This window comes from Mustela lutreola, chromosome 14 (genome assembly GCF_030435805.1).
Source record: "Mustela lutreola isolate mMusLut2 chromosome 14, mMusLut2.pri, whole genome shotgun sequence".
Taxonomy (NCBI): domain Eukaryota; kingdom Metazoa; phylum Chordata; class Mammalia; order Carnivora; family Mustelidae; genus Mustela; species Mustela lutreola.
Window position 1 is genome coordinate 16,649,408 of NC_081303.1, and position 16,113 is coordinate 16,665,520.

At 35.4% G+C, this 16,113-nt stretch overlaps 1 protein-coding gene across 2 annotated transcripts in view; it reads right to left on the bottom strand.

Annotated features, from left to right (window-relative positions):
* Window positions 1–16,113, bottom strand: part of ACBD6 (acyl-CoA binding domain containing 6) — a 214,496-nt gene that overhangs the window by 137,162 nt on the left and 61,221 nt on the right. For both annotated transcript variants that reach the window (XM_059146833.1, XM_059146832.1), the window contains exon 4: window positions 6,642–6,724. In XM_059146833.1, the coding sequence (XP_059002816.1) occupies window positions 6,642–6,724 (83 nt within the window). The remainder of the gene's footprint in view (window positions 1–6,641; window positions 6,725–16,113) is intronic.

Consider the following 16,113-nt stretch of genomic DNA (forward strand, 5'->3'; position numbering starts at 1 on the left):
TAACACTTCCAACTCACAGGATTATTCTGAAGATCAAGTGAAATAATACATATAACACATGTAGTATGGTAACTAGCTTATAATTAAAGGTCAGTAAATGTTAGTTGGTATTATTACCTTAAGATTTCAACATATGTTGTATGTCAGGTCATTTCTCATATACCCTTATATAACACTATCAATCAATTCAACTAACAACTACTAATTAGACCTTTAAGGAAATGAAAATAAGCCAATGTGGATGAAACAGCATCAATAAGGAGGGAGGGGGAAATGGCCTTAGGTAAGATGATGAGGGACCCTGTAAGACAGGTTAAGGAATTTTAGATTTTACCCTAAGTGCTATGAGAAACCATTAAAGGGCTTTAAGCAGGAAAGTAATACGATGATATGAGTTATAAATCCAGGAGGAGACTGTAAAGGAAGAAGGAATCCATTCTGCAGTGTCCTGACCAAGAGATGATGATTGCCCAAGAATATTGACAGTTTTGCCAAAGGCATGATAGTGATGATGATGAAAACTAGATAAATCTGGATTATTGTGGAACATGAAGAAACAGAATTTCTGATATATTAAGGAATGAGGGAGAGAGAGAGAGAGTAGACTATGTGACATAGGAGACCCAAGAATGACATACTTTACATAAAATACTGGTAAAATACTTACCTAATACATATATAATATCTTATTATGGGTAAAATTTGTAAATAAAAACATGTAATTAATGTTGTGATGCCTTTTTCACATAGAATTCCAACTTCGACTAACACCAAGCATTTATTACCATACACAGTGCAATTAGCAAAGTTTTCATAAATTGAAAGACAAAGAAATGAGCTGAAATTTCTTGCTCTCAGTATTAAGCAAATAGCTGATAACAAATGAGAATTAAGATGCCTTACAATTCTAGCATCTTTGCTACACTTTTAAAATATCTTCCTTTAAATATATCTGTAAACCATTTCAACAAATTTTTTTATATTATGTATATTATGTATATGTATAATATACATACCTTTTATTATAATGGATAGAGTATACCCATAACTTTGTGTATCTTACATGTGCACACACAGGTATACACTAAAAACTTGGTAAAGGAGTCTAAGTGTCTAGCATTTCACAGATACAATGTAACTCTAAGATGGAAAAGAGACAAAGGGAAGAAAAGGAAGAGAGGGAAGAAAATGAAAGAAGAAAAGGTGAGAGCAGGCGATGATGATGGTTTTTGCTGAGGAATGACCCCCTGTTCAGAAAGGGCTGTTGATCTACAAACAGGTGGATCCACCTATATGCCTGGTTGGCATCATGACGCTGAGCAGACAGGAGCTAAATAAAGCACGTAGGAAAAGGGTGAATATGAGAGCCAGGAGACTCTTACAACAGTTACTGTTTATGGCAAGACCTGCTTGTCCCAAGGGACCCATTTTCACATAATCTATAATTATCTCTTCGCTTTAATCGCCTTGTCATTCCTAAGGCTCTCCTGGGCACTGGAAGAGGAAAAGCTCATTAACTAAACCTTTTCTCCTCTCTCCAGCCACCCATGGCTTTTAATTGCTTGGTGTGTTATTATCTAGGAGTGCAACTGGGATCATTTTCATAAGAAAGGGAGGCAGAGAGGAGGAAGGGAGCCAGGAGTCCCTGAGGTATGCGCCACAGAAAAACCTTTGCTTTCTCAATTATTTATGCCAGCTGAGGTTTTACAGGCTGAATAAATCCATAACTCAAGTTCATTCTGAGCAGTCAGATTCTCAAGGGGGAGTTGCCCACTTGCCTATACACACTTGTGTAGTCCTCAAAGAATAACCAGAATGTAACAAGACATATGTCATCCAATTTATCACCTATCACCAAAGTGTTAACACAATGTTGATCATGGGCAACACAGTGAAATACAGAAGGATTTCACTACTACAGCCAAACAGATGTAGGGAAGCAGGATAATCTTTTTGGAGCTGAGGACAGTGGTATCAACGGTATGGTAGCATCCCAGAATGACTTAGCCAACTGAAAGCAAAAAAAAATCCAAATATTCAAATTTTAAAACATAAAATACATCTATTTTGTATATGTATACTCTTGAAACTTTGAAGTCTTACGTGGATTTGTCCAAACAGATTGCTATCTAACAATGTGAAGCTTTGAATAAATAACTGAATGGAATTTCATACCACCTGATTTTATAAATCACTTAAAAATAAAACAATATATGTTGTAGCTTTTTCTGCAAATACACCTCTCTCAGGAACATTTTAGAGTACAATTTACGTGTAAGGGATAAGCTTTTACACTTTTACTCCAGTTCGTATTTTTTACCAAAAATACAAAATTAAAGTATAATCACGTTCATTGTAGTTTATTATACTATTATGCCACTTTGTAATCAGAACTAAAGAGCAGCCAATCAAAAGATATTTCTAAAATATTTTCAAAATCCAATGTTGTTTAAAAATTTTTAACTTTATAAGTCAATGATGAAAGCATCTCTTTAAAATTCTACAGGCTTTTGTGTTTGACCACAGCAGTGACCTCTGGTATTTTCTGCCAAAACAGTTCATTTGTCTCACAGAACAACTAATCAATTCCAGAGCCCATCAATCATCTTAGTTGTATACTGGTCTGGTCTTGCTTAGAGAAGGTCCAGATGGCTGCCTGTCTAAGTGGGATTAATAAAATTCTGATAGATTACATAGCATCAAACTACAAATACAACAGGGAAGACCAAATCTTATTGCAGGGTAGAATGGACACTGTACATGATTCATTTATTGTATTTTTTTTTAATTCTTGCCCTAATTTCTCAGTTTACGTGCCAACTTCTAGATAAAACCTTCTAAGCATACAAGTCACTAAAAGTGATTTCTTGTTAAGTGAGTCAGTGTACGTAGTGCAGAAGCATTTGACTTTTCGCAAAACCCTATGCTTATTAATCAGAGCTTCTTCTACCTATCTGTAGTATAAATGAAACACATCTGATCTTAAGACTAGAGCAACTGTCTTGTGAGTTAAAAGATTTGTCACTCTCTTGTTTCTATAGTTCCAAACATAGATTCTAATAGTACTGGCTCTTCCTTTCTTTCTTTCTTTTTTTTTTAGATATTTATTTATTTATTTATTTGACAGAGAGAAATCACAAGTAGTCGGAGAGGCAGGCAGAGAGAGAGAGAGGAGGAAGCAGGCTCCCTGCTGAGCAGAGAGCCCGATGCGGGACTCGATCCCAGGACCCTGAGATCATGACCTGAGCCGAAGGCAGCGGCTTAACCCACTGAGCCACCCAGGCGCCCCTGGCTCTTCCTTTCTTATTTTCCATTTTCTCTTACAAAACCAAACAACCTGTACTTAATTCTATAATCAATCTAACATGTGGTTTTAGCTAACATAAGCCCTGTGCCCTGGGTCCCTATTGTGGGGGTTCTGTGCTGAATAACAAGAAAAGTTAACAGTTACATAGTAACTTATTTTGTGCCAGATACTACTCTTAAGATGCCTGGGCATACATACTGATACTATCCATGTAAGTGTCATATGAGAAAAGTAGTATAATTATCCCCATTTTGCAAATAAAGTAACTTGTCTAAGGTCACAGAGCTAATAAGTGGTGGAACCAACATTTCAGTGCTGGCAGTTTGGCTTCATAGTATTTTATACTTAATTAGTGTCACACTATATCTCCCTACAGAACAATTAACCAGCTTCATGATGGAAAACTGGTGTCGGGGGGCATCTGGGTGGCTCAGTCAGTTAAGCAGACAACTCTTGATTTCAGCTCAGGTCATGATCTCAGGGTCATAAGATCCAGGCCCACATCAAATCTGCGCTTATCATGGAGTCTGTTTGTCCCTCTTCTGCACCTCCCCCCGCAAAATAAATAAAATAAAATCTTTTAAAAATTGATGTCAGCGCTCTAGAATATTAACACACAGATCTGTGCCTATGACATTATATTGTCACTTTCTGTGACAGAGTAGAAATAAGGATCAGAACCAAAACAGGCTCAGAACTGGCCCTAGCAGCCCTTGGCTCTAGAACATGTACAATAGGGACACCTGCGTGGCTCAGTCACTTAAGTGTCTGCCTTCGGCTCAGGTTATGATTCTAGGGTCCTGGGATCGAGTCCCGCATCAGGCTCCCTGCTCAGGAGAGAGCCTGCTTTCCCTCTCCCTGCACCCCTGTGCTTGTGCTCTCTCTCCCTCAAATAAGTAAATAAAATTTAAAAAAAAAAAAAAAAAAGAACATTTACAATAAAACAAAAATGGGCCTTAACTTATCACTTACAATGCACATTAATCAGGAAAGTTGCCAGAATAATGGAGCCCAAGCCTTATTAAATGACTTTATTAGATACTGATTTTTCCTGATCTTTAAAAAAATTTTAGAAGACTATATATATTAAAATATCCAAAACAAACCTTCAAAATACTTTTTTAGGGGGCTCCTGGGTGGCATAGTTGGTTAAGCATCTGACTCTTGATTTTAGCTTAGGTCATGATCTCAGGATCATGAGGTCAAGCCCCAGTTGGGTTCCATGCTGAGCGCGTGCAGTCAGCTTGGGATTCTCTCCCCTTCCTTCTGCCCCTCCTGCTCATGCTCTCTCTCTCTCTCTCCCTCCCCACTCTCTAAAGTAAGTAAATAAATAAACAAATACAAAATACTTTCTAGTTCCTTTTTTGGTAATTGGTTCTACAGAAAAGAACTTTTTCGTTCACCTAAGTTTACCATTTAACATTTCTAAAACTTGTCACTTTCACCTCAGTTGAACATAATTCTGCCAAGAAACTGCAATTAATTTCAGTTAAAGCACAACTTCCTTTTGGAAAAATAAAACACCAGGTATATTTCACTTAAGTAAAAACAAAATCACCTAAGTAAAAACAAAATTTGATTATATAAACTTAAACAAATAGCCTATATTCTTTGTTGCAACTGCATTCTTATACTTTAGAAACAACGGGGCCACATATGATCCTTTATTGAAACAATCCAACATTTCAGTTTACAGTAATTTTTATCATGACCTAGTTTATTATAGTGGAATTCAGTTTAATTACAAAATAATTTCTCAAATATAAGAAAATAACTAAGTGCTGTTATTTCTGCTCTGCTATTAGCAATGACAAAATTAATGTCTGTAATAGTTAAAAGGCTTTCAGTGGTTCACATTCATGTTTCCTACTGTTTCATATCTTAAAATATGTTCCAGAATATATAAGAAGACTAAAATTTAAATGACTTAAAAAAAAAAGGCCAAGACTAAAAATCTTAGAAGAATGTGTCACATGACTTTAGAGAAGAACAAAATCCTTTTCCTGATTTCCACATAGTGCTGCAAGAAAAAAAATTATCCAAGAAATTTTATATATAACATATAAAATGTAAGATCCTTGTTAAATAATACAAGATGACCATTAAGAATTTTTTTAATTGTGGTTAAAAAAAAACCCCACATAACATAAAATTTACCATCTTAACCAGTTCTAAGTGTACAGTTCAGTAATGGTATTGTCCAACAACCAATTGTCCAACAACCAATCCCCAGAAATTTTTATCTTGCAAAACTAAAACTCTTCACCCATTAAATAACAACTCCTCCTTTTCCACTTCCTCCAGCCCCTGACAACTCCCACACTATTTTTTTGTTTCTGTGAATTTGATACTCTTGATACCCCCATTTAAGAAGAATCATACTGTATTTATCTTTTTATGAATGGCTTATTTCACTTAGCATAATATCTTTAAGGTTCCTCCATGTTCTACAGTCTATGTCAGAATGTCCTTCCTTTCTAAGGTTGAATAAGATTCTATTAGGTGTATATATATCACATTTTGTTTATCCATTCTTCTGTCGATGGACATTTTGGTAGCTTCCACCTCTTGGCTATTATGAATATAGTGCTGCTATGAACATGGGTGTGCAAATAGGTCTCTGAGATCCTGTTTTCAATTCTTGTGTATATAAAACCAAAAGCTTAACTGCTGGATCATACAGTAATACTTTGTTTAATTTTTTTGAGAATCCTCTGCAATATTCTCTTTACTGTACCATTTTATACTCAACATGATTTTTAATCTTTAAAAGAAATAATGCTAATTTCACAATGACAACAACAAATTTAAAACTTTTTTTCTAAAAAAGAACATAAATATTTTCTAGAAATGGTATAAGCTTCATGGGACTGAATCAATACTTCCCCTTACATACTTCAGCTCAGACTGAAGCCATACTTTAAAAAAAAAATGGTATTTTTATCAGTACTGTGAATAAACCTAGACATATACATACACACACTCACACACACAAAGAAATAAGGTATTCTGAGGAAAACTAACACCACCAACAAAACCCCATGGTTTCAGATTGTGTGAGACACAAAACCTTGCCTTACCAACCAACTACTTATGTGGTGGGGAAAGTTACTATCTGGCACTGATTTAGACGCTTATTGACTTCAAATCTAAAATTTTTTCCTGCTACTTATTATATAACTAGAGATACAAACAAATTAGTTTCATATTAAAAAAAAGTTCTTCACAGATGGAAGTTTTCAGAATTACACACACACACACACACACACACACACACACATACACACATTTAGATGTATGTATCTCTATTATCAAAAACTAGAAGAGAAATTACCTGATGATTTCTTCATGATACAGAGAACTAACAACAGGCCCACCAAAACCAGTATTTGCTTCTTTTCCTTTCTTCTCTGGCGACTGCAGGAGGACAGAAGTTGAAAAAAAAGACACATGGGGTAAGGCACTGTGTATTTTAAATAGTTACAAAATACTACTTTTCTAATGAATACTAAAGATTTGAGGTCCACCATTTTTCTAAGGCCCTAGTAACAATTTCAAGATGGTATCCAAAAGGCAAGATGACCCTCAGGTCATCAGACTAATGGAATGAGTCCCCACTAGCAAACCGAAGTCATTTCACTACTGCGCTCTGGAGCCACCTCAAGTCCACCATTCCCTTAGCTGCTTATAAGATGTCAGCTTTGTTCACTGTGGAAAATAATGATGATCAGTGTAGAAAAATTAAAAAGAAATATGACTTATACATACCAGATAAAAATGTAATCATGAAAATCTAGTTAGCAAACTAAAACTTCCAAGAAAAAAATTAAACTATAGTTAAAACTTCAAACTCAACCATAAAGAAAAGTAAGTTAAATAAGTAAATAATAGAAAAAAAATAAAAATAAATATTTTTAGGTGGCAAGAAGGAAGGAGAGAAGGTGGAAGAGAGAGAAGAAAGGAGGTTATGATCTAAAATAAATGAAAAAAGAAACAAATTGTTATTGGAAGACTTTCCAAAATCAAATATTCAAGAGGCCCTGACTCTCAATATTCCCCAAAAGCAGAAAATTAAGATTAGCAAAAGATCTGAACAGACAACTTACCAAAGAAGATACAGATGGCAAATAAGCAAATGAAAAGATGTCCAACATCATACATTGTTAGGGAAGTGCAAATTAAAACAATGATGAGATACCACTAAAAAACTCTCAGAACGGCTAAAATACAAACACCTAATGCTGGTAAAAACATGAAACCACCAGGGACTCTGATTCATTGCTGGAGGAAATGCAAAATGGAACAGCTACTTTGGAAGGTGGTTTGGCAGTTCTTCTAAAACTAAACACGGTCTTATGCATACACGATTGAGCAATCTTGCTTCTATGTATTTACCCCACCAAAACTGAAAATTCATATCCACAAAACATCAATGTTTAAAGCAGTTGTTGTTCTTTTTATAACTGGCAAAGCCTAGAGGCAAACAAGATGTCTTTCAATAGGTGAACAAATAAAATGCAGAACATCTGTACAACAGAATATTATTCTCTGAAAAAATGAAATAAACTCTTCTACATTAACGAAGAAAAATGACAGTAAGCAACTAAAATCATTAATTAAAAAGGAGATTTTACAACTGGTAACATAGGATTAAAAAAGTATTTTTAAGATACTATGAATAATTATACACCAACAAGTTGGATAACCTAGAAGAAATGCATAAATTCCTACACATTAATAACCTACCATGATTAAATTATGAATAAAAAAATCTGAAGAAACCTATAACCATTAAAGAGATTGAATTGTGGAGGCCAAGAAAATTAAGGCATCCCACCTCGAGTTTAGCATTAGCACAAGTACAGCCGTTTTAGCTTTGGCAGCCATCTTAGGCCCCTGCGACCAAAGGCTGAACTTTCCCCTACTTTACCTTAGTTCTAGAACCCCACCCTGCTTTAGTTCCAGGAAAGTACCCAACCCTGTAAACAGCCCCGAATCAGCTAATCAGCTTGCTGCAGGAAAATCTGAAATTTGTGAACAGCCTGGCAAAAGCTAATCAGCTTGCTACAGGAAAGTTTGAAATTTTACCTCCCCCCACCCCAAACCTCTTGTAATGACCCATAAATAACTCTGCCTTAACTAAGCTCAGGGTCCAAGTCCATATTCCGCTGTGTCAGGTATACTTGGGCCCGAGCTTTAGCTTGTCGAATAAACCCTCGTGTGACTGCATCAGTGATGGCTCCTTGGTGGTCTCTCGGACACAAAAACTTGGGCATAACAGAATCAGAAACTTAAAATCTCCCAAAAAAGAAAAGCCCAGGACCAGAAGACTTCACTAAAGAATTTTACCAAACATTTAAAGAATTAACATCAATCCTTCTTTTTTAAAAATTTCCTATGTGTATTTTTTAGTAAATTAGAATAAAATCAAATATATATTTTTTTCTCACCATAGCACATACCCTCCCCAATGTCCCTCACCCAGCCACCCTCTCCTTCCGCCGCCCCCCCACCCAGCAACCCTCAGTCTTTTCCTGAGATTAAGAGTCTCTTTTGGTCTGTCTCCCTCTCTGCTTTCATCTTGTTTCATTTTTCCCTCCCTTCTTAAACTCTTCCAAAAAACTAAGAGGAGGCAACATGCCTAACCTCATTTTATAAGGCCAGCATTACCTCAATACCGAAGGCAGACACAGAAACTAGAAGAAAACTATAGAGCAATATCTGAGGAATACTGATGAAAAAATCCTCAACTAAATACTAGCAAATTGAATACAGCAGTACATTAAAAGGATTATATACCATACCATGACCAAGTGGGATTTATTCCTGTGAACTTACGGACAGTATGGTTCAACACATGAAAACTGATCAGTGGAATATACCACATTAACAAAATGGAGAAAAATTGTGTGATCATCTCAATTAGTACAGAAAAAAAGTATTTGACAAAACTCAACACCCTTTCATGATTAAGGAAAAAACAGACAAACAAACAACCCATTAAATAATCTAGAAATAGAAGGAAGCTATTTCAACATAACTAAGGCCAAGTGTGAAAAGCCCATAGTAACCTCATACTCAATAGTAAAAAAAAACCTGAAAGCTTTTCCTTAAAGATCAGGAACAATGCAAGGATGCCTACTCCTAACACTTCTATTCAACACAGTATTGAAAGTCCTAGCCTAGTGCAGGGAGCACTGGGTGTGGTACATAAACAATGAATCTTGGAACACTGAAAAAAAAAAGTCCTAGCCAGACCAATCAGGCAAGAAAAAAAAAAAAAAAAAGGTATCCAAATTGGAAAGGAAGAAGTAAAAAGATCTCCATTCACATATGACATGATCTTATACCTAAAGATCCACTCTACATACACACATACAGACATACAAGAAACTGACACAACTAATGAACAAGTAGAGCAAATTTGTAGGATACACACTGAAATCATGTAATGCCTGAGAGAAAGAGAAATAAGTAAGTTTTCTAATATTAAAAAGTGATCAGTATTATGGAAAAAATGTGGGGAAGAGAATTACAATTTTAGGGCCTCACAGAGAAGGTCATTCGGATAAAGACATAAGGGAAATAAAGAAGTGAGCGTATAATATAATATAAATAATATAAAATATACAAAGGCCCTGTGGTGAGGGTATGGTTAGAATATTAGAAATGTATGCTTAGAATGTTAGAAAATTTAAGTGGTCTCTGCTGAAGGCTCATTAAAATATTTCAGGGGGGAAGACTAGAGGCAAGAACACAGTATTTATTTATTATAGTATTTATTTATTATAGTATTTATTATAGTCAGCAATGAATTATCTTTTATTTGTGTGAAAGTGTTTATTTTACCCTTTTTTTTTTGTATTATCAGATAGATGCACAGAACAAAATTAACCATTTTAAAGTGTACAAGTGAGTGGGATTTAGTACATTGACAATGCTGTACAACTACTACCTCTATTTAGTCTGCAAACACTTTTATGATCCCAAAAGAAAATCATAAACCCCATGCAGTCACTCCGTTGTTCCTTCTCCCCAAAAGGCAACCCCAACTTGTTTTTTTGGTTTTTGAGAAGCGATCAAAACTATTTCAACAGCAGCTGCACTACTTTACATTCCCGCTAGCAGCGTAGGATGCTTCTAATATCTCCACATACTTGCCAACACTTGTCACTATCTTTTCATTATGGTTATCTTAGTCTATGTGAAGTAGTTATCCTGGTCTTTTGATGTGCATTTCCCTAATAACTAATTTCATGTGATTGTGGACTCTTCTTTTCAGAGAAATGTCTATAAAAGTCCTTTGCCCATTTATTAGTTATTATCTTCTGTTGCTGAATTGTAGAAGTTATTTATGTATTCTGGATACTAGCTCTTGATCAGATATATGATTTGCAAATATTTTCTCCCATTCTATAGGATGTCTTTTCAGGTTCTTGAGTACTTCTGAAGCAGTAAAGTTTTAAATATTGATCAAGTTCTACTTTCCTATTTTTTCTCTGGTTGTGTTTTTGTTGTTGTGTCTAAGAACCCATAGGCAAATCCAAAATCATGAAGATATATCCCTATGTTTACTTTAAAGAGTTTTATTAACTTGTTACTCAGATCACTGATCCCATTTCAGGTAATTCTCGTACATAGTGTGAGAAAGAAACGCACCGTCATGTTCTTGCGTGTGGATATCCAGTGTCTCAAGCAATTTTTGTTTAAGAGATTATTCCTTCTTCATTGAATGGTCTTGGAATCCTTACTGAAAATCAATTGATCATAAATATGAGGGTTTATTTACACACTCAATTCTTGTGCCAATACCAAACTGTTTTAATTACTGTAGCTTTTTATCAAGTTTTGAAATTCAAGTGTGAATCCTCCAATTCTGTTCTTTTTCAATACTGTTTTGTTCATTTGGAGCCCTCTGCAATTCCATACGAATCTGAGAATTGGTTCTTTCATTTCTGCAAAAATGGAAGTTAGAATTTTGATAAAGGTCACACTGATTCTGCAGGTATTTTGGGTAGTACTGCCATCTTAACACAATAAAATCTCACAAGCTGTGAACATGGGATATCTCCCCATTTATTTAGCTCTTTGCTAATTTGTTTCAGCAATGTTTTTTGGTTTTCAGTGTAAGATCTTTCCCATTCTTGGTTAAAATTATTCCCAGGTATCTATTCTTTTGGATGCTATTATAAATGGAACTGTTTCCTTAGTTTCCATTTTGGGGGGTTCATTGATGGTATATGTCACTCTTGTATCTTGTAACTTTGCTGAATTTGTCTATTAACTCTAGCAGGTTTTTTGTGAACTCTTGTAAATTTTCTATACATTGAATCATGCTATTCATCAACAGAAAGAGTTTTCCTTTTTCACTTTCAATTTGGATGCTACTCATCTTTTTCTTGTCTAATTGCTCTGGCTAGAATTTACAGTACAATGTTGAGTAGCAGTGGTAACAACAAACATCTTTATCTTATTCCTCATCTGAAGAAGAAAGCTTTTTGTCTTTTACCATTGAGTGTAATGTTACCAGTGGGTTTTTTCTAATGCCCATTAACATGGTCAGTAAATTTCACCTTCATTTTTGAAACCTATTTTAAGTGGTATAGAATTAAAAGTTGATAGATTTTTTTTTCCTTCTGATATTGTCCCTACTGGCTTCAGACTTCTGAAAAAGTCTGGGGTAGTTCTTACCTTTGCTCTTCTGTATCATGTTTGTTTGTTTTTTGCCTGGATGCTTTAAGATTTTCTTTGTTCCCCCAGTTTTCAACAATTTGATTATCTTACATCTTACTAAGGTTTTCTGTTTCTCCTGCTTAGGACTCATTGAACTTCTTGGATCTATGAATTTATGGCAGTGATTCTCAATTAGGGGAGATGTTTTTTGCCTCCCATCCTTGCTCAAAGATATCTGGCAACCATCTGGGGCAATTTTTACTTGTCACAAGTCGGTGGTCTAGTGAGTAGTGTCCAGAGATGCTGCTAGACATCTTACAAAGCACAGGACAGCCCTCTATAACAAAGAATTGCCCAGCCCTAAATATCAATGGTGCAAAGGCTGAAAAACTTTGGTTTATAGTTTTCATCAAATGTTTAAAATTTCAGCCAACAATATATTAATTTTTTTCTATCTTTTCCTTTGTTTCCTACTTTTCCTCTTCTTATTGGGGCTCCAGTTATATACATACCATATTGCTTGATATTTTCCCACAGTTGACAGGGGCTCTGTTCTTTTTTTATAGTCTTTTTATGCTCTGTCCTTCATTTTTATTAGGCTCACTTGCTATTTTGTATTCTTTAAATTATGTTAGACTTTGTTTTGGCATGAATTCAGTTACACGGAATCAATTTGATCCTTTCAAGACTCACTTTCAGAGTTCTGTTAAGATGGGGACAGAACAGCCTTTGGTCCAGAGCTTCACTTAACCTCACTACTAAAGTGAAATCCTTCTGAGGCCTCTACAGTATTATGTTCTATGTACCACATGTTCTCCCCACTCTGACTAGTAGCAAATGAGATATTCTCAGTCCTACCTCAATTCCAGGAATTGTTTGGCTTACTGCTTCCCTGCATTTCTTTCCTCGGCTTGTTAGTTCCCTCTCTCACACAGTATTAGCATTCAGGCAAAGGGACCCCTCTGCACATCTATGGAACGCTCTCTCTTTTTGTGCAAGAAGTTGCTCTCTAGTAGTCTGCTTCCATTTTCCAGCTCAAATTACTGAGAAAGCCAGACTCTTCTGGGTGCCTCTTCCCTGCACTGTAGCCTGGAAATTATTTCCAGGCCATAAGCTGAGGCAATATATAGGGCTCATTTTGTTTCCCTTCTTTACAAGTTGTATACTACTTTTATTATGTCTGAAAAATCACTATTTTTCATCTATTGTGCCTGGAATTCTTATAGTTTCAGGCAAAAGAGTAAATCTCACCCCCATTACTCCACAGCACCCAGGAGAAGTCCCATAAACATTAATTAAAAAACTAGTATAATATTCCATGCATAATTTACTTAACTATTATCTAATAGTTGTCTAGGTTATTTTCAATTTTTCACTCATAAACAAAGATGATGAATATCTTTGTATATAAAGCATACTATAGCTTTAATTAAAATCTTTAGCAAAAAATGGCTCCATAATCTGATTGATAGTGTATTTTAACAATATCTCCTCTTCCTGGGATTAATTTCTCTTTCTAAAGCTTTGTGCATGGTAGAATGCTGGTAACAACTTTTTTGGAGGAGGAGGGGAGAGATTATGTCTTAAGCAGAAATAATATTTAAAAAATAATCTGCCATTATCAGATTGAATTCAGAATAAAGCTGCCAAAGATGCATTAGTTTTGCTCTCCATGTACTTCATCTACAAGAACGGTAAACTTTGGCTACCTTACCCTCCCATTTCCACTCCAATGAGAGGTTTCTCATAGAGGCTTAAAAAGTTTATTCCATTTCTCTCTACTCAAAATCCATTAGGTTATTTTTATGTTACATCAGCAGTTAAAGAAAGAGCCTCCAATTTGGCAGCCAACAGGATAAAATTTGCCAATTCTTACATTGCCTCAGACTGTATTATTTGAGGCAGTGAAATGCTCCTTCACTCAAAGGGGAAAGGATAAGTTGTTGGCTGAGTCTTTATCACTTGATTCAGATTCTACCTTAGCCAGTTGCAGAGTCAAGATTTAAAACCTTGTGAAGCATTCTTTTCCAGCTGAAAAATAACTATTCCAAAGATTATCAGGCTAATATATGCATGGAGGGGGTTTCTTGCTTCCATGTGCTACCTTTTTTGGCTTCTCTTTTATTAGTTTGTTTGCTTAATTTGCTTATAGGTCTAGCTGTAGACATTTGGGTAAATTAAACTCTCTGCCCCTCTTTCCTCCTTTGTAAAAATAGAATATTATTACCCATCCTATGTGGGTGTTTGAAGATATACAATATGTACGTAAAACAGAATAGTGCCCAGCCCAAAGAGGACACTATATAAGGGTTAATTAATGTAATAATAATTATGAGCCAAAAACACAGCCATTTCTCCAAAGCAAAAGTGCTTCAGTAATAAAGATAGCAAGATGCTTTGATGTGGGGACTTATAATAATGAACAATAAGTCTTTATCTAAGACACTTAAATTTCAGAATCTCTTGCTAAAGCAACCAATCCCAAAACCAAACAAGAAACTTACCAGAACTCTTGTCATTAAGAAAAAAGAAAATAAAAATAAAACTTAAGTGCTCTGCACTTTATATATACTATCCAATTCCAACTTCAAAACAATTCTGGAAAGTTGGCATTTTTACTACATTTCACTTAACATCAACTATAAAAAGTACCATTATTTTCTGTAATGCTAAGAAACAAAAAACATATACACTATCAATACACTATCAATTTTAAGACACATCCAGAATTTTTCAAAAATCTCAAGAACTTAATAACTGTCTTATATTTGATGAAATATATCTCCATTTTATAGATTAGAAAGCTGAAGATAAGAAATATGAAGTACCCACTGCCACATAGTAAGTGGCAAAATCAAGATTCAAATCAAGCTCTTCTGATGTCCAAAGCCTGTGTTCTTTGTTAAACTATGCTACTTCTTCAAGCAACTTCAGAAACCATTATTATACACTGACAATACTCTGAATTAAAATTTTGTTCAGTTTCTTAAGTGTAATGTAAAAAAAAATTTAAGTACTTGGTTCAGAAGCAAACTTCAAGAGTAAACATGTAACAGATTTTTTGAGGCTGATTTATGATAAATTATGAAAATTTAATCAATTATACAGACTAATACTATAGTCCTTAAAAAAGAATACTATTCTAATAATTCTTCACAAATACTCACTGTAATTTTTTCCTGAAACATGAATATTCATTTCCACATACCAGAATAAGAATATTAATCTCATCTCAGTTAGTATCTGTCATGAGTGTTAAAAACAACAATAACAACAAAAACCGAGGAGCTCCTGGGTGGTTCAGTCAGTTGAACATCCAACTCTCAATTTCAACTCAGGTCATGATCTCCAAGGGGTAAGATAGAGCCCTGCATCAGGCTCCACATTCAGCGCTGAGTCTGCTTCTCCCTCTCCCTGCTTGTACTCTCTCTCTCTCCCACAAATAAATAAAATCTTAAAAAAAAAAAACCAAAAAACCTACCATGAAAATGTTATTTGTAACAGTACTAATTCTAAAATTTCACAAGATTGGGGGTGGGGGGTGCCTGGGTCGCTCAGTGGGTTAAGCCTTTGCCTTCAGCACAGGTCATGATCTCAGGGTCCTGGGATTAAGCCCCGCATCGGGCTCTCCGCTTGGCAGGGAGCCTGCTTCCCCCTCTCTCCCTGCCTGCTTGTGATCTCTCTCTCTGTGTCAAATAAGTAAATAAAATCTTTAAAAATAGATAAACATTTCACAAGAGGGGTGCCAAGGTGGCACAGTTGGTTAAGCGTCTGACTCTTGGTTTTGGCTCAGGTCATGATCAAGAGATCCAGAACTGTGCTGGGCTCTATGCTCAGCACAGAGTCTGCCAGAGATTCTTTCTCCTTCTCCCTCTGCCCCTCCCAGTAGGGCTCATGCTCTGTCTCTCTTTAAAATAAACAAGTGAATCTCTTTTAAAAATAAATAATTACTTTAAAAATTTTCACAAGAAAGATAAACTTCATAAATACATATATTTTTTCTAAAGATTTTTATTTATTTATTTGAGAGAGAGAGCATGAGAAGGGCGAAAGTCAGAGGGAGTAGACTCCCCAAGGAGCAGAGAGCCTGATATGGGACTTGATCCAGGGATTCCAAGATCATTAACTGAGCT